The sequence below is a fragment of the Athene cunicularia genome (assembly GCF_003259725.1).
Source record: "Athene cunicularia isolate RWA chromosome 3 unlocalized genomic scaffold, athCun1 chr3_part1, whole genome shotgun sequence".
Lineage (NCBI taxonomy): Eukaryota > Metazoa > Chordata > Aves > Strigiformes > Strigidae > Athene > Athene cunicularia.
This window is the reverse complement of record NW_020799097.1, coordinates 46,283,405-46,301,944: the sequence shown is the minus strand read 5'-3', so window position 1 is coordinate 46,301,944 and position 18,540 is coordinate 46,283,405. Positions and strand designations below refer to the sequence as shown.

At 34.7% G+C, this 18,540-nt stretch overlaps 1 protein-coding gene across 5 annotated transcripts in view; it reads right to left on the bottom strand.

The window, feature by feature from the left end:
- GRIK2 (glutamate ionotropic receptor kainate type subunit 2) overlaps positions 1-18,540 on the bottom strand; it is a 442,240-nt gene that overhangs the window by 33,065 nt on the left and 390,635 nt on the right. For all 5 annotated transcript variants that reach the window (XM_026844286.1, XM_026844289.1, XM_026844288.1 and 2 more), the window contains one exon: positions 958-1,183. In XM_026844286.1, the coding sequence (XP_026700087.1) occupies positions 958-1,183 (226 nt within the window). The remainder of the gene's footprint in view (positions 1-957; positions 1,184-18,540) is intronic.

The window sequence follows — 18,540 nt, the reverse complement described above, 5'->3', positions numbered from 1 at the left end:
ATTTAGTGTATACTATTAACACAGATAAAATCAGTACCAAATGTAAGACCTATCTGAGAAAAATATAAAACATAATCACATCAATCACAAAATAAGTTCCTCTTAAAAATAACGTTAAAACAAATACTGGCTTTTCAAAGATGTTAGCAGAGCAATCTTACAATATTAAGTGGGATTATTATGCAGGACTGACAGAGTACATTTTCTATTCCCATCTATTCTGAAATCTGAAGCCAGGTCCTCAGCTCACATCCTTCAAAAATCACTGCAATCAATGGGAACTCAGCACCTCAGTGCTTGACGAATCCCATCCTGCAAATTCTAGCAGTCAAACTAATGTAATATGTAGTTGGCTTCTAATCTTGCAACTAAAGTTTTGTACCTAGTCAAGAACACCTGACCTGGAAAATATTTACAAGATTGGAATTGCCCTGCAAAACTGTATTCCACAAGGTTAATTCAGTATGTCTTTTGTCTGTGGATTATACATAGCATGTTATGGAAACTTTCCTCCTCTTTTAAGAATCTTTTTAGAATCTCAGTGATTAGCCCTCTCAGTATAAAAGCATTATCCCATTTGCTAATGCAAGCTTTGAACTGCTAGCACCTCATTCTCTAAGGAAAGAGAGATCAATATTTTAAAAACATTTTGCTATAAAATAAAATGTTTTGAAAAGTACATTTTGTTGTTGTTGTTAAACATATTGAAGGCACCATATGAGAAACATATCATATGAAAATGTCCAATTCTTTATAAAGTAACTATGTTTTCCTGTTTAGAAGATTCAGTAAAATCCATAAATGTTTATAAAATATGTAATATTTTCCCCAAGAGGGAAAAAGAGAATGAGAAAAAGTGTTAGAGATGTAGAGAAAGCAAGTGTATGGGAACTTTTCTATGCTACTGCAGCAACTAAGATTAATGAACAAAGAACAAATGGTTGACATATCACTCACCCATGGGAGTTCCAACACCATAACCTTTTGAGTCTATCAGGCCTCCAATTTGTGTGAGGTTACAGTTCCGCTGTGTGACAAACTCAATGGTTGTTGACTCCATTAAAAATGCATAATCAGAGGTAAGCACACGCTGGATACCTTCTTCATTACTTTTGACAAGTACTGACTGCCTCCTGCTACTCATGAAGGCCCACATCTTGTCATAAGTGGAGATTTTGGATTTCTGAAAAACAAATATTAGATGACGCATGAATAAAAATAATATGCTTTAAAAGTTAAGGCAAATTCTCAGCCTGCAAATTGCTCTCGCATTGTATTTTACTACATCGGGTGTTACCACAGCATTCTTCTAAGGGTGCCTGTATTATTCATCTCATCCATAACTTTCATCTAGTCTGTGTAAAACAAAACAGCTGGATAGATCCGTTTCTTATCTTGGTTTTATTGTTTATATGTTTTTATGTAGGATGAAGGCCTATAAATATTTGAAGTCAGTGGAAAGCTATTAAATATTCACCATAGCCAAGTTCATCAACAGTATTGATGAGAGTTATAGGAGAATTTGTGGATTCTGGTGCATTTGACATTTTAATTCTTATTTCAATCACTCAGCTACTCCTGAGCAATTCTCAAAACTTAATGCACAGTGTGGCAATCTGAAGTAATCAAAGCACTTACAGATGGCAGTGTATGGAGAAAACAGTTGTGAAGGAGAGGGCAGCAAAGATTTTATCCATGGTGCACTTCAAAAATACTTGGAGAAAGATTTTACGTAGGAGACAGTATCACACTCTGATCACACTAATATCAGCTTGTGATTCAGAAACTGACTACTAAAAGTCCTAAAAATGAATATGTGTTTTCTGCTGTAATATTCCCAGAATGCAAAGACCTGTTATGATAGGAAGAGAGAGACAGTAGTTTGGGACAAAAGAGTAGTTTGGCACAAAGTGATGCTGTGCAAATATAGAGGAGTTGCTTCCTTTCTTTCACCTCAGCTTCTTTAAAAAAGATAGTATCTTCCCTCATCTTTGTAAAACACACTGCTTAAGAGATCATAACCACTGGATAAATTGAAGGTATTAGAAGTACTAAGCATTTTACATTACATTTGCCCCATCTGTTTAATAATGTTTCCAACTCAAGATGTATCAGAAAATGTTCAGTAATGTTAAATCTTGCCTAGTAAATAAAATATAGAAATAAAGCATGAGAACTAGTATAATCATTCTTTTTTAGGAGTTTTTCACCTTTAATGTCAGCCTTAAACATAACTCTGCCATCAGCTCTGGAGAAGATACTAAACACAGATTAACACTACAAACCCTTCTGAAGTTCAGCTGATTGGCAGCCATAAATTCTGCCCCAGAGGAGAATTAACAGTGTATGTGGAATAAAAAGAAAGTTTATTCTGAAAAAGATTACTTTGTCCCCCTGCTGAAATAGAATTCAAGAGTTATTTCACTCTGCCTGGGGATTTAGCAAATCAAGCATTTGAACTAACTCTAGTGTCAATGCTAACAAAACTGAAGACTTCTGGACTCTGCATGAACACATTGTTACTGTACTGAATACAGTCTGTGGCTGATTGCAAAAGATTTTAGTAACAATGAAAGGGGAAATAATTTTCCTTCAGAATATACCGTGAACACATAGAATAGAGAAAAGCAAATAGATATGGTCTCGCCTCACAGGGTTTATTTAAAAAATCAAATAATTCTTGCAAACAGTTAATATTAGATTGTAGCATAACATACTGTAAGCAATGCACATCAGTTCTGTAGGAGTTTAAATTACTATACAATACAGAAAGGATGGAAAATTAATGTTTTTCAATATTTGTAAAATTTTACCAAGAACCTGTATTTAATTCTCTTGACATACAATCTTTACCCCAGTGCACAAAACAAACATTTTAGCCACTATAATCTGAGCAATATAAAAAATTGGCAGAGAAAACAATTTCAGTAAACTGTTAGATACACATTGCTGACACATGTTGAGGAAAAACAATAAAAGAAAAAGAAAAACAAACTAGATATAATAGAAAATAAAGAAAGAATTAGCTGTAATACAAATGCATTTCTATATTTCTGTTGAAAAAAAAAAATATCCAGCATGAATACATGTTAGCAAGGGGAATGGTTGCTCTCTACTGAAGCATGTGAAAAAATACAATATCCTCTAAAGGACAGAGTGCTCACATTACAATGACTGATTTAATCAGCTAGGATTCAGCCACAGCTACTATTGAAAAAGAAGGAACAAAGGTCACCAACAATCAGAGAAAGCTCCTGCATAGGAGAGCTCACTTACTAGAATAATTAAACCAAAACCGAGTAGAGAAGTCTACACATGATTAGTGAGACTGTGTAAGATAACACAAAACCTAGAATATCAGTGCACATGGCTCACCACTGTGAAGCTAACAAGGGCGATAGAAAGTGCACGGTGATCTCTCAGTTTTCTCCTATGAACGGAACACTACAATGTCTTTGCACTGTCTTCTTCCACACCTAAAAGCTAAAAGTCAGAACTGAAAAGATATCAAGGAAAACAGTCCATCTACCTGTGACTCCTAAATTTTAACTAGCATTTAGAAATTCATATCAGAAAAGGTGTAAAGTACAGGTTATGGGATTTGTTTTACATACAACAGTGTTTTATCTGAAAATATATATATATATATATATAAAACCCACTTATATTTGATTCAGGAAAATATAACAATGAATGGGTTTTGCTCCGTGTTTGACAAACTACTCTGCAGATTCACGTGACTAAAATCAAGAAGCCAGAACAATCAAAAGCATCAGCAGCCCATTTGACATTGAACTAAAGACAATGACACTCCAGTACATACATATTGCTTCTTGTGGTTATGACTGTGTCATTCCTACTGATAGAAGCAGATGCTGCAATTTACATTATATTTCCATCTTCTTTCACTCTGTGCAAACTAATCTGGTTAATCAGCTTACATACTCCATCAGTGAAGTGTTTTACTTTATCTGGCTTAGTTCATCGTATTGTTTCATCTAACTGGAAATCACTGTCTGGAAATCCAACCTAACTTGAAATCAACCAGAAATTATGTCTGTATAAGATAACTTGTGGTGACACAATTTATCATGCTTGTATTCCCTCAGTATGCTGAAGACAATGCAGAGTAGTAAGAAAGCTGACTATGCTTTGCAACATTTTAATAAAGAGAGCTAACAGCAGAGATGGAAATGTTAGGATTAAGAAAATCAAGAAATTCATCTACCTAGTGCATAAAATGGTAGCTCTCACAATGATACTCAGAGGATGCTGTCGGTGACACACTCAGCATTCATAAATGTAAGATGATTGGAAGATGGTGCATGTCAGGGATCTGTGCATGTCAGGGATCCAAAAAGGAAGCACGGCAAAGGCTCTAAGTTAGTCTAGTGCTATGTACAGATGTGAGACTAAAAACAGAAGGAAACATCATTAGCAATGTGTTACTCACTACTCTGTCCTGAAGCACTGGATAGGAATAACAAATATCTGAGCAGAAAGGGTCTGGACCACAAGGTCAGAAAAATATCAGGATGTTAAATGAATGCCAGACTGAACAAGGATAAAATGACAAGGAAGCAGACCTCATGATACAATACAAGATGGATAAATGCACAGTAAAAGTGTGTCAGGCACATTCTGACATTTTTCTACAAAGGAAAAGGTGCAGGATCCATTAATGGGGATTTTTATTTTAATGATAGCATCCAAGTTCTTTCCTGGCTTCTAAAAGCATTTGGGTGTCACAGACAGTGCCACAACTTTGCTGTCACCCATGCAATATTTAAACTCAAAAGAGACCCTAGTAACAAATAAAACATGAAAGGTAATTAAGATTAAATTTTACAATTTTTTTTTTAATTTTTAAAAAAGGTCAAAACCCCAGCACTTTCCACCATGTAAGAATTAAACCATAACAATATTTATGTCAAAAAAAAAAAAAAAAACACAGAATCCCAATCCTACTTCACTTTTCCACTTATGACACTGCCTATAACAGCTATGAGACTTTAGTTTTCCTGAGCGTTGCATTCTTAGTGGATGCAGGCCATTTTTTTTTTAAGTTGCTTGATTCATAGATTTTTTTAAGGCCAGAGGAACAATCGTACACATTTATTCTGACCTGTAATACACAGACTATGAAATGTCACTTCTGAGTTACTTTGCCAAGCTCATCATTTATGTTTTTGTATTGACAAAAAGAATGACACATGAAAAGTGCATTGATAAAGACCCATCTATATTAGCCTTAGCAAGGTGCCCAACATGGTATCTATCCCACAAACATCCTTGATGACAAGCTGGTAGGATATTGACTGGACAGATGGAGAAGGTACAAGTGGAGAACTAGTTGAGATGTTGATCTTGAAAAGTGGTCGTTAAAAGCTCATGGCCAGATTGGCATCTTGTCATGAGTGAAGTGCCTCAGGGGTCAGCCCTAGACCTGATACTCTTCAATATTTTTATAAATAGTTTGGAAAATGGTACTGAAAGCACCCTCACCAAGGTTGGGGATGTCACCAAATAGGGAGGGGAGATAGATACACTGGAAGTAAAAGCTACCATGCAGAGAGACCTCAAGAGGCTGGAAAAATAGTATGACACGAATTGCATGAGGTCTAACAAAGATAAATGCAAAGTTTATCCTGAGACAAACTAATCCCAAGCATTCACACTGGCTGGGAATTGACTGAAAAAGATTTATGGATCCAAGCGGACAGCAAATTGAATACAAGTAAGCAGACCATACTTGCAGCAGGAAAGCAAACTGCAGGCTGTATCAGCAAGACTATAGCAAGCAGAACAAAAGATGAGAGTAATCCACATTGTCAAGACTTGTCAAGACACACCAGAAACATTGTGTCCAGTTATGGTCCTCCAAGTTCAAGAGAGATATTACAATTGGAGTATGTCCACCAAGGTGATCAGAGGATTGGAGATCTTATCTTACAAAGAAAGATTGATGGAAATGGTATTGTTCAACCTGGAATGGAAGGCTTACACATGTTCTCCCATGATCTAAAGAGAAGGTTAGAGAAAAATTGAAGGTACACTCTTCATTAGGATGCATGGTGACAGGATAAGAGGCAACGGCCAAAGCTGCTGAAGAGAAATTCTGTGTGGATATAAAGAAAAAAGTAGGCATTGGAACAGATAGCCCAGAGAAGTGGAATCAGCTCACTGGAAATATTTGAGGCATCTTAACATAGCCACTAATAAGCTAATCTGAAGTCTCACTTTCAATTTGGAAAGCAGATCTCCTCCAACAAAAGGAAAGGATATCTAAAGGTCCCCTCCAAATTTGAGTTTTCACTTATTCCTATGATTATATGTCAGTATGCATACAGTAATAAGCATTTCTAGAAACTCTTCCAAGTTTGATGTTGAGCAATTTCAAGAAAACAAACTAAAACATATCATTTCCTGTTTGGGAAAATAACCCACAAAACAAACTCAAAAAATCATTGTGAATTTATGTAGTTTATACATCAAGACAAAGACAAACCCATTATTAGCCAGGAAAACATGTGTTCTGTCTTTTTCACAATTCAGTCCTTTGAAACCGAAGCAGACTAATCCCAGTTTTTTCATACATGACCCCTTGGAAATCCAGAACACCAGTAGAGAAATCTAAGATGAACTGTTTGTATAATACGTTCATTTTATTCATTTCATAAGTTTGACATTTGGTTTCAACACATGCCCTAAATCTACACAGCTGTGAAATAAACTAGCAAATGCATTTCTGCTGCTCCTAATAATGGCAAAACCACTAATTTATCTCAATATTTTTCTAAACTTAAGAAGGCTAGATGTCAAATTCAGTTGAAGCAAATATTATAGACGATCCTCTTACAGCTCATAGCTGTTCTAACACATTTGGGATATGTCTCCAGCATTTGAGTCCACAAAGTATTAGGACTATTAATAGAGAGATAAACAAAATTAACTGAATACATTTCAAATCATAGTATGACAAGCTTAAAGCTGAAGGAACAAACCAACAGCCTAAGGTAAAGAACGTTTTAGGAATTCCGTAATTGTCCTCAAGCATTATAAACACAGGGAAATTCAAAGATAAGGGTATCTGAAAGAATTTGAACACTTGCATAGATGAAAATAACATGTAAATAAACATAAATAGCCTGCACGCTTTCCTAAATTGTCACCAAAATTAAATTTGTAAGGACTGGTTTTTACTGTTCAAATATCTATCAGTGACTGATGATACATTTTTTACATTTTGCATTTTTTGTACTTTCTCACTTCTGTAATTTATATCTGTGTGCACTGATACACCTCTCCCAGTTCTTAATATGAATATGAATTCTTTGGAGTAGGTACTGTTTTCTACAAACAGCTCAGTGTTTTTGAAGTGGACAACAATGATCCATTACTGGGATTGCTGAGCTAAACAATAATATATGCAAATAATGATGAATATCAGAATCAGTTACAGGAATCAGAATGGAATATATCAGATCTTATTCATTTTTAGCTCTACAGAGTATCACTACATGCTTATTTCCAAATATTTTCTTTTAAATATTTCTTTTTTTTTTTTTTTTTTTTTTGTCCCCTGTATGCCTTAGCTAGTTCTGTACTCCAAAATTGAGTGCTGTTTTTTATGGCAGCACTTGATGCCTCCATAATATAATATGATGCCACAGATATTCCAAAGTCTGCATTCACATATATGTAGTGCACAGTCTGAGTCATTTCTATAGGCTAAATCATAGCTGTTAGAGCACCATGCTGATCTCTAGCATCTTAAGTATACTGAAAATATCATGCAGACAACCCGTGCTGGACAGAAGACTAGACCTAAATCAGCTTAGCTGTTCTCTACCATCCAACAGACTCTGTTAATTCAAGTGAACTTCTGAGTATCATCTGGTTTTCTGACTAGGTTAACAACTAGTGATGAAAATTACCTTTGTAGTACTATATTTTCTTTATCATCTCCCAGAACTGTGAGACTGTCTTTTTCTCAGTCAAAGAAAAGTGAAAAAGACATTCCTTTTTATCAGACTGGTCTCACTGACTCTGGCCCCCTGACCTCAGTGAACTTTATTTTTTTCCTTCTTTTTTTCCGCTACTTTTTCAGACATGCTGAGGCCTGAAAACCCATGAGTGAACCAGATGATTTAGATTTTGTTGTGTCAGCATAAAAACAATAAAACCAATGCATACAGCATTCTCTCTTCCATATCGTCAGTTTTCATGGTCCATAGAGCACGAATGAAAAAAGGTAGGAAAGGTGTTTCTGCCAAGAATAGAGCTATAAGGAATGAAAAATGCAGTGCTCAGAGACATTTTTACTCTTGCCCTGAATGCACTGACTTTTTGTTTTAAAAACCAAAGATTTTGAAAAAAACATTAAATATTTAAAGTAATTTATGGTTAAAAAAACCCCAACCCTAATGCTATTGAAATAAGTTTTCACTATCAGATTTGACCTGAAAATAAGCAGGGATTTTATAGCTCAAAAATCACTAATGGATTTCAGAAACCTTCCTTGCCTTTTATACCAGAAAGATTTATAGTCTTCTATTGAACTATAACTAACATCACAAGGGATCTTTTTATAAAATATTGTGGAAAATGTGATATTCCTTCACACTTTTGTAGGTTTCTTCCTTTATAAATAGGAATAAGACATTAAGCAAATTTAATCTGTTTTTAAAGCAGATCCTATATTCTGCATGTTCTGTAAAGATAAATCCACTTCTGCTCACTCTTCCTGTTCTCAGACACAAACTGTAGAACAAAACTCCACACTTTGTTTGCACTGTATCTGGAAACAATTTCCTTTTCAGAAAGCAGTGAGTGCATAATTGCATAATTGGAATTGAGCAAGAAGTTCATGAATACTGCCTTAAATATGTCCCTCTACCAGAATAAGAATTTGTAAAAATGCCACGATTTTAACAGCTGTACTCTCGTAACATCTACACTGGCATAGAAGTTTGTGCAGTGATCAAAGCTGAAAGAATATATACTATGCCCCAAACTCCCTGTTGCTGTTGTGATTTGAAAGAAACTCATCAGGCAGCAGTAGCATTCAAAATCTTTTTGAATGAGGAGAAAGGATAGAAAGGCCACTAACTATTATTTGTTAATTTGTTGTCCAAAACAGTTAGGAATCAATGTAGGCTTTTTATCTTCACAGATTTCAAAAATTTAATGGAAGTTTCATTGTCATGTTGGTTTTGGGGTTTTTTTTCATTTGTTACCTGTCAAGCAGCATCATTAACATTAATTATTGCTTGTAATGAAAGTCATCAAAATCAGTCTAGTGCTACAGACAGATTGGTGGTTTTTTTAATGCCAATAAATTCCCCTATCAGTTCTGTTGCTAGACCTAACAAATCTCTGATCATCCAAACTAGCCAATAATTTGAAGTATTTCTTTACAAAATAGCTCATGTAAAATATTTGTCAGCTATACATTAGCATAAACCACCACAGAGGTATTCTGCAGTGGGACTTGGATTTAGTATTCACTACTTTTTTAATTATAGTAAGTAAATTACCAACAACACTAGACCATATGTGCTAGCTAAGAACAGCTGAGTTGTTCTCTGTACTCATCTGACCTTGGTCACTAGAAAATTGGAGTTAATTCAGGCAAACAGGATTGATGCCATATGTGGTTCATATCAAAGGTATAGAGCAGTGGTAAGATACTGATCAGAAGACTGTTTGTTTGTTAGCAAATCTGTCAGGTCTTGGAATATTTCTGGCAGTTTTATCTTGAAACACCTGTAGTCCCCTAAACAACATACTTGTGAAGATAAGCAACATAACACTTAAGGAGCTACTTTCCACCAACAATTGAGAAGTTAATAAAAAATTAAAATATCTGGGTTGAAATACTACAGTAAAAGACACAGGAACTTTTCAGTCAAACTGGTTCTTCATCATGAAGAATTCACCTACATGCATAGATGAATTTACGTGTGTTTGATTAGTGATCTGTACTGAAAAGCCAAGCAATAGCAGAATTATAAGATGTAATTTTGAGTATGTTTTAACAGGAATACACCAAGTCCTTACCCAACTTTTCAGAAGTTGATGGGGAAAATTGCAGTACCGACAAAATCGTGTAACATGTTAAAAGTTAGAGTAAGGTATATGTTGTGATTTGAACCAGCTGGTAGCCAATTGCCACGTGGCCAGTTGTTTACTTCCCCACCACCACCTCCCCAGTGAAATTGGGGAGAAACAAAAGAAAAAAAATCGTAGGTTGAATTAAAAAAATATTTACTAATATTAACAAGAACAACAGTAACAAAAGTAAGTCCAAAACAGGTAAAAATTCAGGAGTGGCTTACAGAGCAGCGACTGGTACAGAGCCCGTCCCCACCACTGATTCCAGCTGCACTAGAAAATCTCGCCATGCTGACCCAGAAACCGATATAGGGCATGAGAGAGCCGGTGTCCGCTTATATACTGAGCATCACGTCATATGATATGGAATGCTCCAGTGATCGATCTGGACCCAGCCCTCTAGCTGTGCTCCCTCTCAGCCCAAGGGAATTTAACTCTGTCTTGGTCAAAACCAGGACAGTCTAGTTCATGTATTTATTTGCATATTGCAATTTGGACATCTGTAGTAGGTAAGTACAGGCAGTATAAACACAGCTGGTAATGTAGTTTAACAGAGGAAGGGATATAGTATAGCTTCTGAAGATAAGTTCTGCAAAGGCTCTGTTTTATTTATAATTTGGAACAGCCAGAACAGCAAGGGTGTGACAGAACAGAAAGGAATCTCTTTCCAGCATTATTAACTGCTGTATTCCTGTTTTGTCAGAGGGAAGTGCTCAGAAATAGTGGGAATAGAGTAACTGAGAGTTTACAAGGAAAGAAGAAGGAAGCAAAAGTTCATCACCAGTTTATCAGTTTGCCCGTTCAGTGACTTGTGTATGTCATGTTAGTGTTCCCAGTTAAATAATAAATCAAAATATAGCCAAAGACTATTCTAAGATTACTCAAGTTAATTCTGTGTCAACTGCTTATTATTGCTTATTACAAAGGACTTAATAGATAACTGAGCTGTGCAGAAGTATTCTTAAAAAAATAAAAATATTTTTAAAAAGACCATTTTGTGTAGCATTATTGTGTGCAGCCTTCTGAAGCTACGGAATGCAAAATTCCAGTATTTTATATATTTTTGCAGAGGAAAAGCAAAAGAAAAATCCATGAAAAATTAATTCCTTGTATTTCACTACTCTCTATCAACTGCAGAAACTTGTGTTGTTCCAAATCTACCTACAAAAACATACATTTTGCAGTTTCAGTAGAACCTTGGTTACTATATCATCTTCAGGAATGGGTTAGATTGAACTTTAAATTGCAGAAGTTGTTTTCATTTGAGCACATTTGACATTGACTGTGAGAACAGATACTTATTTCTGGGACAACAGTAAAGTGGGCTATCAGTGTCTGTCATATGGCATGGCCTAACCATTGCAGTCTGAACAGTATGCATGTTTTATTCCTGTTAGTTGCTCTGAATTCTTGGAAAGATCAAGGTGAAAAGTACTGTAACTTATTTCTTCCCGTTTACAACATGATGCAGGTATAAGTCCAACTGTAGTCTTATTAAATATCATCTTAAATGACAGAAATCAAAGTTAAAATGATACTGATGTTGAGCCATATCAGCCAGAACAAGGAAACAAGAAGTTAGGCTGGTATGACCTTCCCTCAATCCTGACCTTTTGCTTTTTTGCTGAGTGAGCCAATATGGCAGGAACACATTGCACTTTAGAGATAATGTGAAACTTCAGGGATAAACTAAACTTGATGAGTTCAGAGATCATTTAAGTGTCTCAGTAATAGACAGATCAAATTTCTACAAGTCAAACTTCCATTACAAAGCTAGTTCATTACTCTGATGTTTATTATTTAAACAAATACTGCACAAATTAGAGAAGAGGAAGAGAAGAATATAAATGATAAGTACTTGCTTTACTTTCTCAAAAGTTGAAAGATTTTCAAAGCCTACTAAATACTTGAGATGAAAAAAATCTGATTTCTGGCTTCCAGAAAATCTTGGTATTTCAACAACTGCAGACCAAATGAATTACAATGAAAAGTAGAATAAGAAACAGTGAAATCAAGTTTCAAAAAAGCATTACATAATAATGTCTTAGGAGCAACGTAGACAGAATAACAGGGGAAAAAAAAAAAAAAAAAAAAAAAAAAAAAAAAAAAAACAATAATAAAATTCAAAACTTAACCATGAAAATTTTTTATTTTGGAAAAAAAAAAAAAAAAAATTTAGAGAGAATTCCTGAGATTACATAATGTTTTTTCTGTGGTACATGCCATGTGATCTCCAAAGATGCTTTAATGATATTTTAAGAAATCTAACTAAAAATTTCTACTAATTCCCACGGTAAACCACCTTTATTATTGACTAGAATACTAATTTATATTTCTGTATTTATAATTACACATGGTAAGAGCAATTAAACTTTATTTTCTATGAATTTGGGGGTCTGCATAGAATTTTATATCAACAATTAAATGCTTCCAACATGGCTTGAAATAATTACTCTGGGGCACATGACATCTCAGCTCTGAAATACAGTCAAGACAAGGAACAGATATTTGACATATATACTGACATGCTCTAGTGGAAGTCCATGTGCCATCACACAAGTATTGTATGAGCTGGTATATGATCTCATCACTCCTAGAAATTTATTGTGTTCATGATTGTATGGCATTATCAGAATTTCTAAGGATTTTACACATTTCCTCACTGGAACTGATGGGTGTAGCTGTGCATGATATTGCAGATTCTTCTTTTCCCCTGTCAAGCTGTTTGTAATTTGATCAGTTGGACATCAAAGAGTAATTCTGTTATTAATCCAGTAAAAAACTAATGGGAAACACATTTCTGATGAAGTTTGAACATTTATTAAGTTACATTTAGCTAAATTTATATTAATATCTTTTCTAACCTGATTACCAAAACAAGCCAACTTTTTCTGGATGCTGACAACTTACTCTACTGAGCAGTTTCAGATAACAACAACTGGGAATATGGTGTTTGACTTTATTCCCTATTTTGTTATTTTAATTAAACTATTTGTAAAAAGTCAGAAAAATCCTTTCTACAGCATTTTATGGAAAATAATTTATGAACAATTACTTTAGAGACCTTCACTGAATAATAACTAAATATGTAGAAAACTACTATGATAGAAGTTAATATTATTACTTGTGACCGACTTCATATTTTGCTGTTCATATGTATCACATAAGACTGAAAACAATGGCAACAAAAATAAGCACAGACAACAAAATTTATTCTACATTGTATACTATGCTACATTTCTCTAGTTTCCATGTTGTTTGACAAAACTGAACAGTTACACTGATAGTGCTTGTGATTGCATTTTGGCACGTGTTACTGATGCCACTGTCAATGTGTTATTGTGGGTATATTGTTTCAGGCGACCCTTCACTTCTCACAGATAGGATTGCAGAGATCATCTATGAATCTGAAAGCTATTGTGTTGGGAAATGTGTTGTAACAACACTGCAAACCCGATTTCTCTGCATATTCCAAGAAGAAAAGCAACCAGAGTAGTGACAGTACAAGCAGGTTCCAACATGACAAAGCAGATTAAACTTTTTGAGGAGTAAGGGAATAGTCTCATCTCTATTTCAAATATTGGTTATCTACTGAGGTTGCTTAAAATGGCACCAGTTATCATAATAGGTTTTTCTAATGATGACCTGGGTCAGCAATTGGACTGATACACTACTAGTTCATTTGACAATAAACTGCTACAGATAAGTGATAAACGTTATCTGTCAGCAATACAAGTAATAAAGAAAAATAACGTTCTTTAAGGTGCATAGCTTGATAAACATCTTTTAACTTCAGTCATAAAACATCTTAGTAGTGTGCATCAACACTATGCATTCAGTGTCATTTCTTAAATGAGGACAAGTACTGTAATCTTATTAATTTGTATTTCTCATAATTTGATTCTGTTTTATGTTTATCTGATAAAGTTGCATTGAACCTTCCAGGAAGGTACCAATTTACTAAAGATCTTTGGGAAGACTTTATTCATGTTCATTATGACAGATGTGATAACTTCTGTCTATTAGCACACTCTATCCACTTAGATCATGACACTATGTGCTGTAATGCTAGGATAAATTTTTTTCTAGCAAGCATATTCTATAGCTGACTTTATCCTACAAGAACTGGTAATAACCAGATATTATGATATCCCTGACAGGTTTTTGCCTTTAATTCCAAAGATCTGACTCAGAAATTATTAAATCTAAAGAAAAAGCAAACAAACAAAAAAGTACATACAAGCCACAGTACCATAATCATAGCATTTTCTTTGCATTATAATTAGTTTCCATTTGATTTTCTCATTTTGAGTAAAATGCAAGAATAAAGAAATTTTTAAAAATCCCAGTAATTTGCCAATTTGCTCTTCTTACTGAAGCGACCCATAATCATACATCATGATTCTTCTGGTTTTCCCTGCTACTAACTACTATTCTAATGGGATTTGTGTTTACCTCATTATTAGGCTCAGAAAAAAAAATAACTTGAACACCCTATAAGCCAAACCCTTAAAACAATTTGTCTACCCTGAATTAAAGAGAGCTAAAAATTTGAAATGCCTCATCTTCCATTCCAGGAAGAATATTGTTGACACTGAAGTTGGTAAGGGGAGAACCAACTTGTTATGTGTTGTTAATGCAATCACTGACCCTTCCTGAATGCTCTTTTGCAGATTTATACCAAGCAAGTCTCCTGCAAGATTTTAATTCAAATGAAGATAGAACACACAAGTAAAATAAAATACTGGAGCCCAGTTCCTGTTCTGTGAGAGGATGGCACATATACCACTCTCACATATTACCACAGCAATTGCAGATTCACATAATTATTGAGGTTGGAAGGAACCTCTGAAGACCATCAAACCCAAAATCCTGCTCCAAGTGAAGTCTAGTAGGGCAGGTTATGTAGGACATTGCCCAGGGTTTGAATATTTCCAAGGATAGAGACTCCACAGTCCTCTGGGCAACCTGTTCCAGGGCTTGACCCTCACAGTAAAAACAGGGGGGTTTTTTATATTTTTAAATGGAATTTCTCATATTTCAATTTGTGCCTACTGCCTTTTCTTCTTCACTGGATACCACCAAGAAGAATTTGGGTCCATCTTTTTTACACCTTACCATCAGGTATTTATAGACATCAACCAATGCCCCCCACCCCCAACCTTTCTTTCATCCATTCTAGACAAACCCAGCTCTCTCAGCCTCTTAGAATTACAGATGATTCAATCCTTTAATGCACTGTGTCCTTTGTTAGATTTCCTCCACTACAACACTGTCTCTCTTGTACTGGAGAGCCCAGAGCTGGATGTACCACTCCAGATGTGTCTCACCAGTACTGAATAGAGGGGAAAGATCCTTGACATGCTGGAAATGTTCTGCCTAATGCAGCCTAGCTGGTCAACCTTCCAACCGGTACGAGTACATGGGGTTAAGCCTTCTCAGGTGCAGAATTTTGTCATTTTCTTTTGTTGATGTGCATGATGTTCCTTTCTGCCTATCTCACCAACATTGATCTCTCCTCTAAAGTCTAGTAAAGGCATTCAAAATAGCCTATAGGGAAAATCTCTTTATACTAATTATTGTAATTCTTTGGACACAAAGTGGATTTCTGCTACACAGAAGAGACATCTTGTTTATATACCCATTTTGCCTACATCCTCAAGTACAAAAAAAACCCAAAACATTTATCTCCATTTACCTCTATCACTGTTCTGTTTTTCTTGATAGGTATAATGACTTGGTTTGAGACTCTATTCTTTATTTTAATTCCACCTTCTCCACTGTTTACTGATGTTAGAATGCCAACATTCTGAGAAGACAGAACAGTATCCCTGCTGCTCACAGCATATGTGTTAAAAATCAATCGTTAAAAAATTTTTTGTTCTGTAGAAAATTTACTAAAATCAGTCTTAGGAAGCTCAGTTTCTTTGTTCAAAACTAAGTTTTCATAATTTTGTTTGATCCTTCTCTAGAATTTTCCTTAGCTCTCTTCTTTTTAACTAGGAAAAAAATGGTTTATGTCAATATTCCTGTCTTGAGTGCTTATCTTAAAAACTGTACTGAGAATTCATTAAAACTTGCCCACTATGCCTTAACAATATGAATCTGATTTTGTGACCTTTATGTCTTGATTTAAAAATTTCAATCTGTTTTAAATCACTAACTTACTTAGGTTTTTTCCAATTGCCTGCACCAAAATGGTCCTTGTTCACCTCAATGTTTTGACCCTCAAGTATAGTATGATTAATGCCTAAAGAAGAGATGTGTTAAGCGTTTTCTTTGACCAGCTTATTTTTCCACTTCAGTTTTTGGGGTTTTTTTTGCTTTGAGTCTTTTTTGATATGTACGAATTTACATCAGACTGGAAGCTGACAGGAGGCTTATGTCAATCTTATTTTCTCCCCCTTTAAACAGGCTGTATATAAGCAATACCAAACACCATAGCTGCAGTGCAGTACCTTTTTTTCTGGATTGCAGGGCAACCCATCTACTTGAAATACCAAATGATGGAGAAGGGACTAATACAAGCCTGTGCATAAATTTAGTTGTCTTTGAGACCATCTTTTTGACCTTCCTGAAGACAATAATTAAGCTATTTCTCACTGTCTACACAGATATTCTAGACCGATTTACAGGTTATAAATTAGTCTGCTTCTTTGTTTTTATCATTAATTAATACAAATATGCAGTACTTAGAAAGACATAAGAAAGCTAGCAAATCGCACTCATCAATGGATATAAAATACACTAGGTCACTGAAACCATCTTTTTTTTTTTTCTTTTTTTTTTTTTAATGTTGTTTAACTATCCTGCAAGCTATAATTCATTTTTAATCTAGTTCTCCCAATTCTAATAGTCACTCAGAAATTGGTACTAAATGAATTAATTTATACTCATTAATTTATTTATTTTATTTATATTTGGTTTTGAAGTCTTGGGACCTTCATTTTCTGAGAGAAAATTAAAATTTCAGATATTTACAGGAAATTTTTTCCCTTTATCATCTAAAACAAATGGAAGACCTACATGGTATGTATTTCAAACAATAATTGTGTAAATATGTTGTACCCATTATACACAATTGGTATAGATACTGGTGTTTCAAAAAGGAAATTTCTATAGTTACTCAATATTTGTGAGGAGCTTTATGTGGAAGACAATATTATTTTCTGACTGCAGGATATCAAAAACGTACAAACTGGACAAAGATCCTTAAAAGAACTCCAGCCTGAGCTGGCTAGTTTAGAATGGAGTGCAAGAAAATAAATGTCAGTGAGAATTAAAAGATACACTTTTTCAAGCATAAATATTATGGACCCTCTGATATGATACTCACACAGGCAAAATTTCTTCTAGTCTTTCTGTATTATGTTTAGGATGCTTGAGTGAATGTCATCGACTATAATTCTATTTTCTAAATATTTCAGAAATTCATTAAAGCACTTATTCAATAAAGAAAATAATTCGTATTAGCAAATCATGTCCGTATAGACAGCCTTTGATTCTTGACTTTGTGGTGTAAATTGGCTAAAACATGGTACTGGATTGATAAAACAGCTCTCATTTGCTCATAGAATCATAAAATGTTTTGGATTGGAAGGGACTTTCTAAGAACACCTAGTTCAACCTCCCTGCCGGGGGCAGGGACATTTTTCACTAGATTAGGTTGCTCAAAGCCCCATCCAACTTGACCTTGAACACTTCCATTGATGGGGCATCTACAGCTTTTCTGGGAAAGCTGTTCCACTGTCTTACCACCATCATCATCATAAAAAAAAAAAAAAAATAAATTAAAAAAAATATATATTTCTTGTGTCCAGTATAAATAGACCCTGGAAAAATCTTTCTCTGTTTTGTATTGAAAGTATTGAAAGTATTGAAAGTATGCACTAAGGTCTCCCTGGAGCCTCCTCATCTTCAAGCTAAACAACCTCAACTTTGTCTTATTCTAGCCTTCTGATCATTTTTGTGGCCTTCATCTGAACCCACTCTAAAATGTCCATGTCTTTCTTATACTGTGCCTGAAAAAAATATCACCAGAAAAAAAGATGTAGAGTCAGTCACCCAGAGACTGAAAGAATTTGGAAGAAATCTTAGAACTCTTACAAAATAATTGTGTTTATGGAAACATGAGTTGTGAATATTTTTTACACACTGATACCCTCTTCCAAGCAATATAAGAAATTATGTTCTCTTGACAATCAGAGATTATATTACACGAAGTAGTAGTATGTATCTTCCTAGGTATGTCTAGATTTGGAAGAAGACATTTTTTCTTAAAGAATCAGCTACCACATTTTGTCTGAATCATACTTAGTGTTCATGACCCCAGACGAAGAACATATTCAAAATTGTCAAGTTGAGGCCTTCGGCTTGGATAGCACTCAACAGAATCTTTTTTTTTTTTTTTTTTTTTTTTTTTTT